Source organism: Sinohyriopsis cumingii, chromosome 5 (assembly GCF_028554795.1).
Source record: "Sinohyriopsis cumingii isolate HCF-2022 chromosome 5, ASM2855479v2, whole genome shotgun sequence".
Classification (NCBI taxonomy): domain Eukaryota; kingdom Metazoa; phylum Mollusca; class Bivalvia; order Unionida; family Unionidae; genus Sinohyriopsis; species Sinohyriopsis cumingii.
The window spans coordinates 126,111,506-126,125,378 of record NC_142965.1 but is presented as its reverse complement, the minus strand read 5'-3'; the positions used below and the strand labels follow the sequence as shown (position 1 = coordinate 126,125,378).

Below are 13,873 nucleotides of genomic sequence, written 5' to 3'. Positions count from 1 at the left end.
CAATTTAATGGTACCTAACACTTCCCCAGTCCATCAATTAAGGTACATGACACTTTCACAGCCCATTAGTTTAGGTATCTGACACTTTCACAGCCCATAAGTTAAGGGTGCCCAACACTCCAACAGTCCATCAGTTAAGGGTGCCCAACACTCCAACAGTCCATCAGTTAAGGGTACCTGACAGTTCCCCAGTCCATCAGTTAAGGGTACCTGACAATTCCCCAGTCCATCAGTTAAGGGAGCTGACACTTTGTCAGTTTATCAGCTCAGGGTACCTGACACTTCCCCAGCCCATCATTTTCATTCTGTCAGTGTTGTATAATAACTAAATTAGTAACTACTGTTTGATTAGTTCACATTTGTTGTCTTTTACTGAAACTGTCCAAATGAAGGAGAGGGTTATTTTACAAAATACTGTTATGATGCTTACTCTGAACTCTTTGAATCATAGTTAGGATGTACCTTATCTGTCAGTCATAATCAAGGGCCTTATGAAACACTTCCACTCATTAATTTTATATGTATGTACATGTTAAAAAAATGTAACAATTACAATGTTTCATAAGATGAAATAAAACCATTGATCATGCTTTGTGCAAGATGTGTCTGTGCCAACTTAACCAAAATGTTTTGTTAGTAAATTTTTTTGTATTATTTCCATTTAGGAATCCTTGATACAATGTTGCAAAAATATAGAATAGATTGAGATGGACATAACTATATAAGTGTAGTTGTTGTTTTGGGCTTATTGGCTTACTTAGTGCATCATTGACTATTCATGGTGGCCAGAATAACTGGTGGCAAAATTGTACTTTATAATTTTTTGCAAATTCAATATAAAAAACCTTGTTTGGACATGACACAAAGAACCTTTGTGGCTCTGGTGACCTGACTGGTTAGAGTGTCTGCCTCAGATGTGGGAGGTCATGGGTTTGAACCCAGTCAGAGTCATACTGAAGACTGATTAAAAATTGTACTAGGTGCTTCACTTGAAGCTCTGCATTAAGATGTTAGTGTTGGGACTTGTCGGCCTGTGTCAGGATAATGTCAGACTGATGTCACATGTTTGCAGTATGATGCACCAGTGCTAGGCATCACTGAAGACACTGTGGTTATATATGACTCATATTGTTAAAGCTATGTTAAAAATTCCAAAAAACACAAACAGAAACACACAAAAATACATGTTTTAAGCATTAATGCAGTGGAGAAATAGCACACATTTCATGAGCATTAATTGTTTTCCTCATATAACATTAACCGTCATAATACCTTAAGAACTACTACTATCTCACAAATCACAGGTGAAAACTTTTTAGTTAAAAGCTTAAAAGTTTTCTGCCCACCTGGTTGGTAGTTAGAGTGATCTCCGCTTGATACAAGGATTGGTGCCAAATCCTGCAAATACGTCAGTTTATATTTCCTCTCATGGCAAGTTGCACACTCTCGATAGACACAGAGGCCTTGAAAACAACATACAAGTATTTTGGAAGTTTTCAGTCATAAAGTGAGTTAAAAGAATGTTTTCTTTAAAGGGATGTATACTCCTTGTATCAATTTACAAGTTTTTTTCTTCTTTCCTTTCTTTGATGAGAAAGTTTGAGTGTCATCACTTTGCTGTCCGCATGTAGGTACCCTCGGTCATTAGCACATTCCCTCTTAAAGCTATCGCTGTATTTAAAATATGTACAGGTCTGGTGTGCAATATGGAAAATGGTCTCCTATGGTCGGATACATACAGGATAGTTTTCATTATCAATCTAGTCTTAGTGTCCACTTAATTATTATATACATGATGCTTTACTGAGTTTAGCTGTATATGCCATCATTTGGCCTTTCTTGCAGATAACATTGTCTTAAATTGATATTTTTTCATCCATTTCATATGAAATAATAGTGACACTTTAGCGGCGACCCAGAGTGGCTGAGTGGTCTAAAGCGCTCATCATTCTGGGTCACTGCCACCGCTGTCAGTGTGGGTTTGAATCTCAGGCTCAGATAACATGGGTATGTGAGAAAGCCTGCCAGTAGCTTCTCATGGGTCGGCGGTTCTTCCCAGGGTTTTCCAGGGTTCTTCCTCAACCTTTTATACTGGCTGCCATGTATAGTAGCCATCTTGTGCTGAAAAAATGGTGTTAAACTCTACAACAACAACAACGACACTTTCATTTATTTTTATGTGCATGTATTCAAGGCTCGAATTTAACACAAATTTCTTTGTAGCCAGAAGGATTAGTATACTGAGAAATTTACTAGTCCTGCCAAATTTTTACTAGTCCTGTCCACTAAACAATGTCACACACTTGTATTGAGATTAACAATAATTTTTATTTCATAAATAGCATTATCATATGAAATGCAGAAGTACAGAAGTATAAATCCCACTTCAAATCATCATTCAGTAAATTCACATTTCTTGTTTTTCAAGATAACCTGGATCCAATTCCAGAAAGGGATCCAGGTGTCCTTTCTCGTCCTCTACCTGCACTCGGGGTCCATATGGGGTTTGTTCTGGTCTCCTTAAGACATTGCAGTGCATTGGTGATCGCCTTCAGGATCCCTTCTGTCTTCTCTACAATATCAATTGCCAGGAACGATTATTTAATTCCTTTGCAAATTCTAATATATACAATTTCCTCCTCCAGAATTGGAGTTTAAGTACAATCGTCGCACACTACTGAAAGAATCCTTGTTTCATTCACACCTTTGACAAATTTCTGCATTTCACTTTCAACCACGTAGTGAGTAAATGTAACAACCTGTTTATCATTCCTGTAAGTCTCTCAAACATCCACTTCTTTCATCTCATCCAACTGACACATTCATACAAAATCAGTGATGGGTCTTCTGTTCTTTATGACAGCATTTGCATTTTAAAAAAATTAACGTGCTGGTTAAACACATTCCGATTTAAACTTTCCAAGATCTTACCAGCGGTTGATTCTTCTGGTGGTATCTGCATAGCTGCTTTTCTCTCTGAACTCTATTTGCGTTGCCCACAGTTTTCATGTACGTTTACCGATTCAGTTTTAAAGTTCAAACGACTGAGGCGAATGAACCACCGTTATCGTATCGTAGAGAAATGCTTTCCGCACAGTATGCTCTCAAATTAAAATCAAACCCTCTGAATCCTGCTTTTTCGGCTGTTTTTCAACCCAAATACAAAACTTTATACGAAAATAAACCAAACAACATACCTTCCTTTGGCATTAGAATATCATCCAGCCTTGACACTACAAATATAGATCTTTCAAAAATTCAGAAAACATCCATCTCCGAAACACCACCCTGGCTAATTAAACAACCAAAAGTACGTTTTACGCTACACGATGGAAAAAAATCCGAAACAAACCCTTGTATCTTCCACAACTCTTACCATGAACTCCTCACCGAATTTAAAAACTACACCAGAATTTACACTGATGGATCAAAGGATGAGGAAAAGGCTGCTGCAGCCTTTGTTTGTGGAAATCACACAACGCAAGTTCGCTTACCAAATGGAGCATCAATTTTTACAGCCGAAATCAGAGCAATAGACCTTGCTCTGCAACATATAGAAAAGAACCGTATTTTAAACAGTATCATCTTCTCCGACTCGCTATCAGTACTCCAGTCACTACACAATAGAAAACTGGAGAACCCATTATTGAAAAACATACTCGTAAAAAATACCGAGCTGAGTGTCTCCCACAATATAATATACTGTTGGTTACCTAGCCACATTGGTATTAAAGGTAACGAAAAAGCAGATCGCGCTGCTAAAATGGCCCTTTCTCAAGAACCATCTGATTTTAAAATACCATATACTGATTTTAAACCTTGTATCAGAAAGTTCTTACGTCAGAAGTGGCAGGCATCATGGAATGATGCTGTAAATAACAAACTTCATGCAATCAAACCAACTCTAGGAGAATGGACTCCTTCCTACAGAACCATTCGTAGGGAGGAGGTAGTCATTGCAAGAATCCGAATTGGTCATACTTATATCACCCACACCCACATACTAAAAGGTGAAGACCCACCAGAGTGCGTTTCTTGCAATGAACCATTCACTGTCAAGCACTTTATGATAGAGTGCTTTGACCTACAACCTACGCGCGATCGTTATTACGTTGTGCATGATATGAAAGAACTTTTTGATAATATAAACATCACTCGTATTATCGAGTTCTTGAAAGCCGTAAATATTTACTCTAAACTCTGACTTTTATGCTATCACCTTGTGCAGTTTTATGCAATATACATTCCATCCCATTTTAATACCTATTCATCTTTTTTACATCTCCCGTTGATCGGGAAGCTTTATTTTGCACCGTTACCATCTTACCGTTTTTAATTTCAACCATTTGTTCTTTTATATCGCTGGTCGATGTAGAACCTTTTATAAGTTTTAAAAGATTATACAAGTAACACTTTGTTTGGCGCTAAATAGCCTAAGAGTGCTGATGCGCCGTTAAAAAACAAACAATCAATCAATCAAACGACTGGCAACAAAAATGGATGTTTTCTCTGCGTTTGTTTTTTGCGAATTCCGTACACCAGTTAGACCGCATAACGTTCTTTTCCTCATCATAATTCATCCATTCCCTCACTTTTGTCCATGTCTTCTGAAACGTTCGATTATGCTTTTCCCTATCATAAGAATTATTCCTGTCTTATGTGTCATTTTCATTCAACTGTTGCTTTTTTTCGGTGGCTAAACACATTCTATAAAATGCCACATTTTGCCTGTTTTATAAGGAGGGAATTGTGTCTTGTGTTGAAATACGAGATGTTACAGTATAGCTGATGCGAATTAGTTAAAGTGAGAAAAGTGTCCTTTATATCAGAAAGCCAGAGCAGTAAATATGTTTCAAAACACATGCCTTTGCCCCAACTTCCCCTGAAATGAAATGGCCTCTCCTTAATAAAGACTTGACTTCAGCGGATATTCTGCAGGATCAAAGCAGTGTTATAAAATATTAGCATCAGAGGATAATGTTAGTTTCAGCTTGGAAAAGGTGTGTTCCCATTAAACAAATCCATCTGACTCCTCGCGTTGTATATAACATCTCCAATTACGGTCTCATCATTAATAGCGTAAGTTTGGTAATTGTTCCTAATTAATCGGACCTCAATGTATTGCTGAAATTAATAATAAGGCAGAATATTTTCAAATCTTAGATGCTTATGCTCAGAGATTTTAATTCTCAACAAATATATGGTATTCTGCTTGGATATCTCCGCGTGTATTCAGTTAAAAAAGTAGTTGTATGGAAAGGATGTCAATAAAGTAATCGTAATGAATTGATCTAATTCTTATAATTATTTAGATGCAAATGTAAAATATACAGTTTTCCGATTGTGACTGTTGGAGTGTTTGGCAAGCGAGCCAAAAAAAAACTTAAACATATATGCAAACTAATTTTTTTTAATAGTTTTTGCCGTGTTCTTTTGTGTAGTTTACCCCTTTGTACTTTGTCACTGTGGTCAATTGAATAAAGTGTGATACCACATCATTTTTCATTTAATTCATTATCAGATTAATTAGGATCAATTACGCAAGTCACGTTGTTAATGATGGGACCATAATCGGCACTGTTAAGCAAAATACACAAAATCGGATGGCTTCTAACGCACATTTCCAAGGCAGAAATTGACGTCATCTTCTCATGCTAATATTTTATGACTGTTTACAATGGTCATTGCTTTGATTGTATAGAACATCTGCTGAAGTCAAGTCTTTATTAGGGAATGGCAAAAACCAAACGCTGACTGTTGATAACCGAAACTTACTAGCCCATCGGACTATTAACATTATGAAAGTTACTAGTCCGACAGGAAATCTACTAGCCTTGGGCTAGCGGTCTACCGCTCTTTTCGAGCCCTGTGTATTCTGTGTACTATAGAAAAGTCAATTATTTTGCTGTTTGGTTCCTGCCATGGTCACATACATATGGGGAAGTTTTCTAGACATAGTTTAGCCATAATGTCCACTTCATAGTAACTTTAAGCAATGCTGTGGTGATTTTGGTTGTATAGTTAGTCACTATGCCTTTTCTGCAGGTAACTTTTAGAATTTATATTATAGCATCTCTTTTGGAAGTATTAATAGCAATACTCCAATATTATACTTAAATTGGCAGCAACATGCACATTTTTACAGGTAATTGTTGTACAGTGTATTTCTGCATGTACACTCTGAGTTTATAAAGCAGGATGCATGTGATACTACACCTGTATATATCACCTGCACAGGGCCCCGAGTGGCCGAGTGGTCTAAAGCGCTCTCCGTTACGGATCACTGCCATCTCACCTCTGTCTGCGTAGGTTCGAGTCTCGGATTCGGCCAGTGTGGGTATGTGAGAAAGCTTGCCAGTAGCTTCTCGAGGGTCGGTGGTTCTTTCCATGGTTTTCCCGGGTTCTTCCTCCACCATTAATACTGGCCGCCATGTATAGCCTATTGTGTGCTGAAAAATGGCGTTAAACCCTACAACAACAAAAACAACAACAAAAAATGATCTGCACAGCTAGAGGGTCAAAGACATCAGTATGCATGCAGATGTAAAGATGGGGAGTGACTGGCATTGCGCTCTGCTTGGTCTGTCAACCACGAAGCAATCCAAGCTATCACGGTCAGCAACAATTCTGACTCCTATCTCGCATCATGTATAATGATAAACATTTCTTGGTAGACCATTTACCACATGGTAGACCATTTAACACAGTTGCCTTTAATACTTGCCACTGAGCAAGACAGAGATTGAAACAAACCACTTCTTGCACTTCAAATGTATGTACTGGTTACGTGGATCAAATATCCTGTACCTTGTCTTAACTTAATGAAATGGACAACATCATGATAACTATGATAGTCCTGTTTTACCAGAACTGGATTCTGTCATATGGCTTTGATCACAATGGATCACTACCACAGTCGATCTTCAATTGTCAGCCACCAGAATAATGATCTTTGTCCAGTTTACCACACCAAGCCATGCAGGCTCTCACATGGATCAGTCTAATCTGTAATTCCACATGGCATTCACTGCAATTGATGCCCAGTATAGTGCCTCATTACCCAAGGATGTTGCTTCACGTTGTTCTCAAGCCTTTGCCACTCAGTGGGAGCCTTTACTTAATGACCATTTGGAAATTGACTTATCTTACCACCAGTCGATTGTATTTTGTAAGCCAACACAGAAATCCAACACATTGACTACATATTATCTCATCAACTGCAGGAGGTCATGGGTTCAAACCCCGTCTGAGTCGTACCAAAGACTCATCAAAATGGTATTAACAATTGATTTTCTTGGCGCTCTGCATTAAATTGTTAGTGTTTGGACTGTTCAGCTCGGTGTCAGGATAATGTGACTGGGTGGGACATGGTGCTACATGTCTGTGGCATGATGCCTTAGTGCTAGACAACACTATAAATTGTCACACTGCAGATATGATAGTGATTAGTACTAATATTAGTACTCCTACCTCGTGGATGGGGTACTAACTTGAGCATATACGTGTTATTGGAGCAAGCCAGGTGTGATTTACACCCAGCACTCTTTTAGCCTAATATCAACAATTTGAACATATTCCTTGCATATAATGCAATAAATTGAGTAGTTCTCTTTCTTAATACCTGAAGTATCATTGTAGAAATAGTTGTAAAATCTTGTTTAACTTTTTTGTCTGATATTTTCGTTTAGATTGTCCGCCATATTAGTAATGATTACCTATGATCTCAGCCTCATTTGTTTGTGTGCCATTTAAAGACATTGATGCCTTATTTGGAAGTGTAAGCAAATCGTAGTAAAAATATGGCGTGGTTTGAGTCAGAAATTCTGTGCATTAAAATTAAATATTTTGTATCTGCAACTTTGAAATTCCACTTAGAAGCCATTATTCTCCACTTGATTGATAATAACATAGCTTAGAATATCCAGATATGGTCTGGCAAGCCTTACATGGAAAAGGGGTCATGGTGAGAGTTTCGCCTTATATGTCATGGCAGACACGGTGAGGTTAGTGTAACCATGCCAATTTATTTTATCGTATAAGGGCTTAATAAATTCAATATAAGCCAAACTTCTTTCACAACATGACTATACTTACATAGTAGATTTCTACACTGTTTGTTTTTCTGATTTTAGTGATGATCTTTTTTGCCCCATTACATGATATGGGATCAGTTCATAGCCTCAACCACAATAAATCAAGTTGAGGCTACGACATCGTAGCTACATAGCGATGTGGCTGATTTTTTATTTTAAAGCTATGTTAAAAATCCAAATCACACACTCACACAAACACACATCAACAGCATGGCCTGTTTTGTAGATCAAACATACCCTAACCAATCTTAATACAAATAATAGCAGAATGCGAATCAAGATAAATTTGGCACTGTTACTTTAAAACTGGGCTCTACCATGCATCTCAGATCACAGCCAGTTGATTTTATCATTTAAACGAAAAGACAGAAGGTCTGTTTAGTTTGCCTACTCCACATCACAAGGCATTCTGTTGGATCAGTCACAGGTTACTAAATGCACCCGATACCCAGTTTAGTGACACAGTATGCACAGGATATAGATTCATTGCATTCTCCTGCCTTTGCCACTTAAAGGGAACATTCAGTTAGTGATCATATCCCAGTTAGGATGTTCTGTGAGCAGTCTCTTTAGAACAGTCTTCTCCAGTTCATATTAGGTTGCACAAAAGATATCAGCATCACCCTGTGCACCAGAGACGATGAAGCTCAGAAGCCAAGAAGATCTTGGCTGTATCTCACTTACAAGAGAAGACTCATCCTTCCGATTTTCACTTAAGTTTTTTGCGTGTTGCCAGCATGTCAGCAGAGTTTCAATTTCCTCCTTCTCCATGAACAACCTGGTCCACAGTTCCAGCTAATCAGCAAATACCAACTGTTGTTGGGGCAAGTGGCTGATGTGGTCATTACAGACACTAGTAGCCATAGGTAAGCACATCAGTTGCTGTCCTGCACAGTGCAGATAAGGACCAGTTTTGTAGATTACAAATAATATAACCTGCTCCAACATAAGGAACTTGACAGAATTATGGAGGACACCAATGACCATTTACTGTCTCTACAGGACTTGTAAATCTTCTGATCATGTGAATTCATTAATGAAGCTGATCCTGCCTGTTATGTTGAATTATGTGATCAATATCCAGTATGCCATTCTGCCAACACTTTTAACGCTAAGTCTAACCATAGTGTCATGATGCGCTCAGCTTGCTTCATGGCCAGTTGTGCTGCATTATCTAAATAATATGGACAGTTCTTGGGGGAAACATTCTTGCAGATCCAATTCAAGTTTTAAAGAAAGGGTCATCCAATTCAAGTTTTAAAGAAAGGGTCCTTGAGAATCATTGAAGGTAAAAGGAACCGAGTTGGAGATCATTTCACCCCAGTTTCTCTTTATGCCATCAGACATAGATCGCTCATGGTCAATACCGAACCCAATCAAACTTTCAAATTTGTTTGATGGGGCTGCTTATTCTGTCCCCACATATACATATAACCACAAACCCTCAAGGGGAAAAGACATCATGTTGAAGACAGACTGTATGGTACCACAACATTCCATGTCACTCTATGGCTAGTTAGTGCCTTTGTGCACAGTTGCAATGATGGCCCTGGGCAGCTGATGGTCAAGTTACTTGTAAGTGCAATCAACCTGGCATTAAAGAAGGAAACAATGTTTCTGTTTCATCAATAATGAACTTTGCCATCTGATGGGGATCACATATGGACTTCATATAATCTGATAAAGCCTTTCTGGTGCCTTAAGGGATGGGTGGCAGGGATCCAATGTCCCTTATTCTTTCCCTGCACCATAACATGAGCTTCTGCATTGTAGTCAGAAGGTCTCTGCTGGACCCATATGGCTACTGTTTCTAAGTTTTGATCATTTCAAAGCTAGAATCAATTCTTGCAAAAATCATATTTCAACCCAACAATTCCTCATGAACAAAATATATCTCCTGCATGAACAAGCCTTGAAATAGTTTCAACATGGGCTAAAATTCTTACAAAGAACCATCTCTCAGCTGGAAAATCCTTTGCCAAATGGGTTTGCTCAATGCAGTAGTGGTCATGTACTGATGAGGCGATTACAGTGATATTTTTGTCCCAGTGGCGGCCAAAACAAACTTGCTATGCATTCAGCTCACGAAGTTAGGGCTGTCTTTACAAGCATTGCGTTTAAGCGAAATTGTTACCTACCTGACATTATCCATTTCATGGAATGAAGATCAGCATCCACTTTCTCCAGCTTTTATCTTGAAAATCTTTCATCCGAAAACGCTGAACTTGACCTGTTGGGACCTATAGCTATGGATTCAACGGGTCACCTTCCTGCATCATTAGACAGCTTCATGGTAATGTTCCCTTTAAAAGCCACTTCCTAATATATGGAGTCTCTTCTCCTTTCAGGTTTTCTAGTAGCTATCTCACATACCTTAGGGGACTGGAAATAGCCTTGCCAGGATAAGATGTAACCTCCACCTCTTACCTGTTCTCCTAACATATTATTGCAGAATGTTTTTGACAAAGAAACCAATTTTTTTCTCATGATTTTTCATCCCAAAAGATTCATATCGACTTGGTAGGACCTATAGCCATGGCACAACAGGTTACCTTCCTGGGTTGTTTGACAGCTTCATAAATGTTCCCTTTCAAAGCCAAATGTATTATCATTGTGTAATGTATTTGAAGAGGAAACCAATTTTTTGTAGCAGAATATATTTCTTCAATAATACTTACTTGATCATAATACACATACACCCTCTCATCCCCCCCCCCCCCCCCGTTATTTAGATATAGAGAGCATGTCTTATGCTCCATCAGTTACTGAAGTATTCACAAAATTTGACACCAATCCATTTATCTAGGGGAGATTACTCTAACTGCCACCTAGGTGGGAAGATAACCTTTAGCTTGTTAGCTAAAAACTTTTACCCTGGGAGGGCTGGATTTGTGAGATAGTATTTGTTCTTCCTAAGGTATTATGAACAGGTATGTATTATTGAAAAAACATTTTAATTTTAAAAAATGTTTTTTTGCACGCTTCAGAATGTCATTTATGTTTTGATATATTATGAGACAGGACCTTTTGCCATTAAGCATTTGAATAAGAATGGATCTTGAAGCTGGAATGTGGTTTAGGGTATCATGAACTTAGATGCTAAAGAAAAAAACATTGACATGTTACTGTAAAAAATAAAACATTTTGTAAGGATTTGACTCTTCAGCAAGCAGTTGTGTATTCGACTTTGACACCTTGCTGTAGCAAAGTTTTTGTGTAGACTTAGCAATTAGGATTTCTTTATTCTAAATTGATACATTGCTGTAGCAAACAGTTTTTGTGTAGACTTAGCAGTTAGGAGTTCTTTATTCTAAATTGACACATTGCTGTAGCAGAAACCTTGTGCAGACTCAGCAGTCTTTATTCCACCATGATATTTTGCTGTAACAAACAATTTGTGTGGACTTGGTAGTCTTTATTCCACCTTGATATTTTGCTGTAACAAACAATTTGTGTGGACTTGGCAGCAAGCAGCTGTGTACTCTGAATTTGATTGATGACCTTCATACTGTTGTTATAAAAGACTGACATTTCATTAATGAGACATCAAAATGATATTTATAACAGTATTGACAAGTATGCTATAATCTAAAATAATATAACTGCAAGGAACAATTTGCCTGTGTTATATATTATTTCTGTATTGTTATGTTACATTTGTTATTTAACAGATATGTTGTTGTTGTGGGTTTTAACACCATATTTCAGTACAAGATGTGGTATACATATAACCAATATAATTGGTGCACGAATAACCCAGGAAAAACCTGGGAAGAACCACGACCCACAAGAAGCTATTGGCAAGCTTTCTCACCCATGTTAGGCGAGCCTGAGACTTGAACCAGACATATGTCTTTTTTTGTTATATGTGTTGTGTATTAATTGTATCTTGTTATGTTACCTGTGTTAAATTTTAGTTCTGTCTTATGTTACCTGTGTTGCATTGTAGTTGTATGTTATGTGCCAGTAATGGCCGGTGTGTCGTTTGCTGTTCCCATGATTTTCCCAGGTTCTTTCTGAACCAAATATACTGGCTGCAATGCTGAAAAATGGCACTAAACCCATAACTCCAACCTACGTTATATAGCAGGTATATTCTTATGATACTTGTGTGATATAATATTTACCTGTTAAAAATGGGTCATGCTATAAGTATTACCTGAAAATGGTTAAAATGTAAATGCAGAAAACGAATGGAAGATTATAAATTGATAATTTTTCTTTTTCTTTTGAACTCATTTTGTTGTTGTTGTCATGTTAAACATTAATTTTTGGTCTTCTGTCATTACAAGATTAAGTCATTAATATTATGTCTTTTGATCATATGTTATTCAACCCCACCCCACCCCAGCAGTGTAAATATTCTGTTTGATGTATTGATTCAGGCATCAGAAGGGGAACTGCAGAAAGTGCAAAGTGCCTTAAAGGAGAGGGAAGAGATGTGCAACAAACTGAAGACTCTTGCTGTCAAAACCAAAAAGGATCTGGCAGATATGAAAACTAAGGTCAGTATTATAAGTGTCCACATTAATGCACCTATTTAAATAGGAAGACTGACAGACAGACACAGTCTGTATCAAAACCATGAAGGACCTGACAGACAGTAAGACGAATTTCATTTGATAGACAGATGTAGACATTATTGTATGTAAGCACATTTGTATAGATGGACATGAGTACAGACAGACTTGTCAATACCAGATCAGGTGGACATGAAGACCCAGGTAAGTACAGTAATTACCTAATCGCATACATTGGTAAATAATTATCAGACTGTGTGGGATATTGCTATTTTTCAGTTTGATGCTGCCAGTGAGGAATTAAAGAAATTCAGGGCAGAAACTGTTTCACTGCAGCAGCAGGTGGAATCTCTTAACAGCCAGCTGGATGGCAAACAGAATGCCGATTTACAGGTATACTCCTTAGCACCTGTTTGTATTTTCATAAGTTGGTTCATTATAGCAAGGATAATGACAATCCATGTTATAAAGTAGACAGGATACTGGTAACCACATGACAATCCATCCTATGAAATATGGTACTGGCAACCATATGGCAGTCCATGCTATAAAGTAGACAGGATACTGGTAACCATATGACAATCCATCCTATGAAATAGACAGGGTACTGGCAACGATATGACAGTCCATGCTATAAAGTAGACAGGGTACTGGTGACTATCTGACAATCCATCCCATAAAGTAGATAGGGTACTGATAACTATATGACAGTCCATGCTATGAAATAGACAGGGTACTGGCAATGATATGACAGTCCATCCTATAAAGTAGACAGGGTACTGGTAACCATATGACAATCCATCCTATGAAATAGACAGGGTCTTGGTAACCATATGACAGTCCATGCAATAAAGTAGACAGGGTACTGTAACTATCTGGCAATCCATCCCGTAAAGAAGACGGGGTACTGCTAACTATATGACAGTCCAGCCTATGAAATAGGGTACAGATAACCATGTGACAGTCCACCCTATAAATGAGACAGGGTACTGGTCACCATATAGGCACATCTTATTCAGTAAGAAGCTACAGGGAATGAGGCCCTTGTTGTTTGCGTTTTGTTCTTTGTTTATTGGATGGATTGTTGTTCAATATTTTATTTCAGTTTTACTTTATTACCTATTAATCAATTTATTAATTTGCATCATTTCACTTTGATTATCTAATGACACAGTATTTGTATCATTTCACTATGATTATCTAAAGATACAGTATTTGTATTATTTCACTTTGATTATCTAATGACAATATTTGTATCAT

The 13,873-nt window shown here is 37.7% G+C and overlaps 1 protein-coding gene across 1 annotated transcript in view; it reads left to right on the top strand.

Moving 5' to 3' along the window:
- Positions 1–13,873, top strand: part of LOC149800143 (uncharacterized) — a 154,357-nt gene that overhangs the window by 62,703 nt on the left and 77,781 nt on the right. The window contains exons 10-11 of the mRNA XM_089959742.1: positions 12,479–12,598; positions 12,893–13,006. Of these exons, the coding sequence (XP_089815868.1) occupies positions 12,479–12,598; positions 12,893–13,006 (234 nt within the window). The remainder of the gene's footprint in view (positions 1–12,478; positions 12,599–12,892; positions 13,007–13,873) is intronic.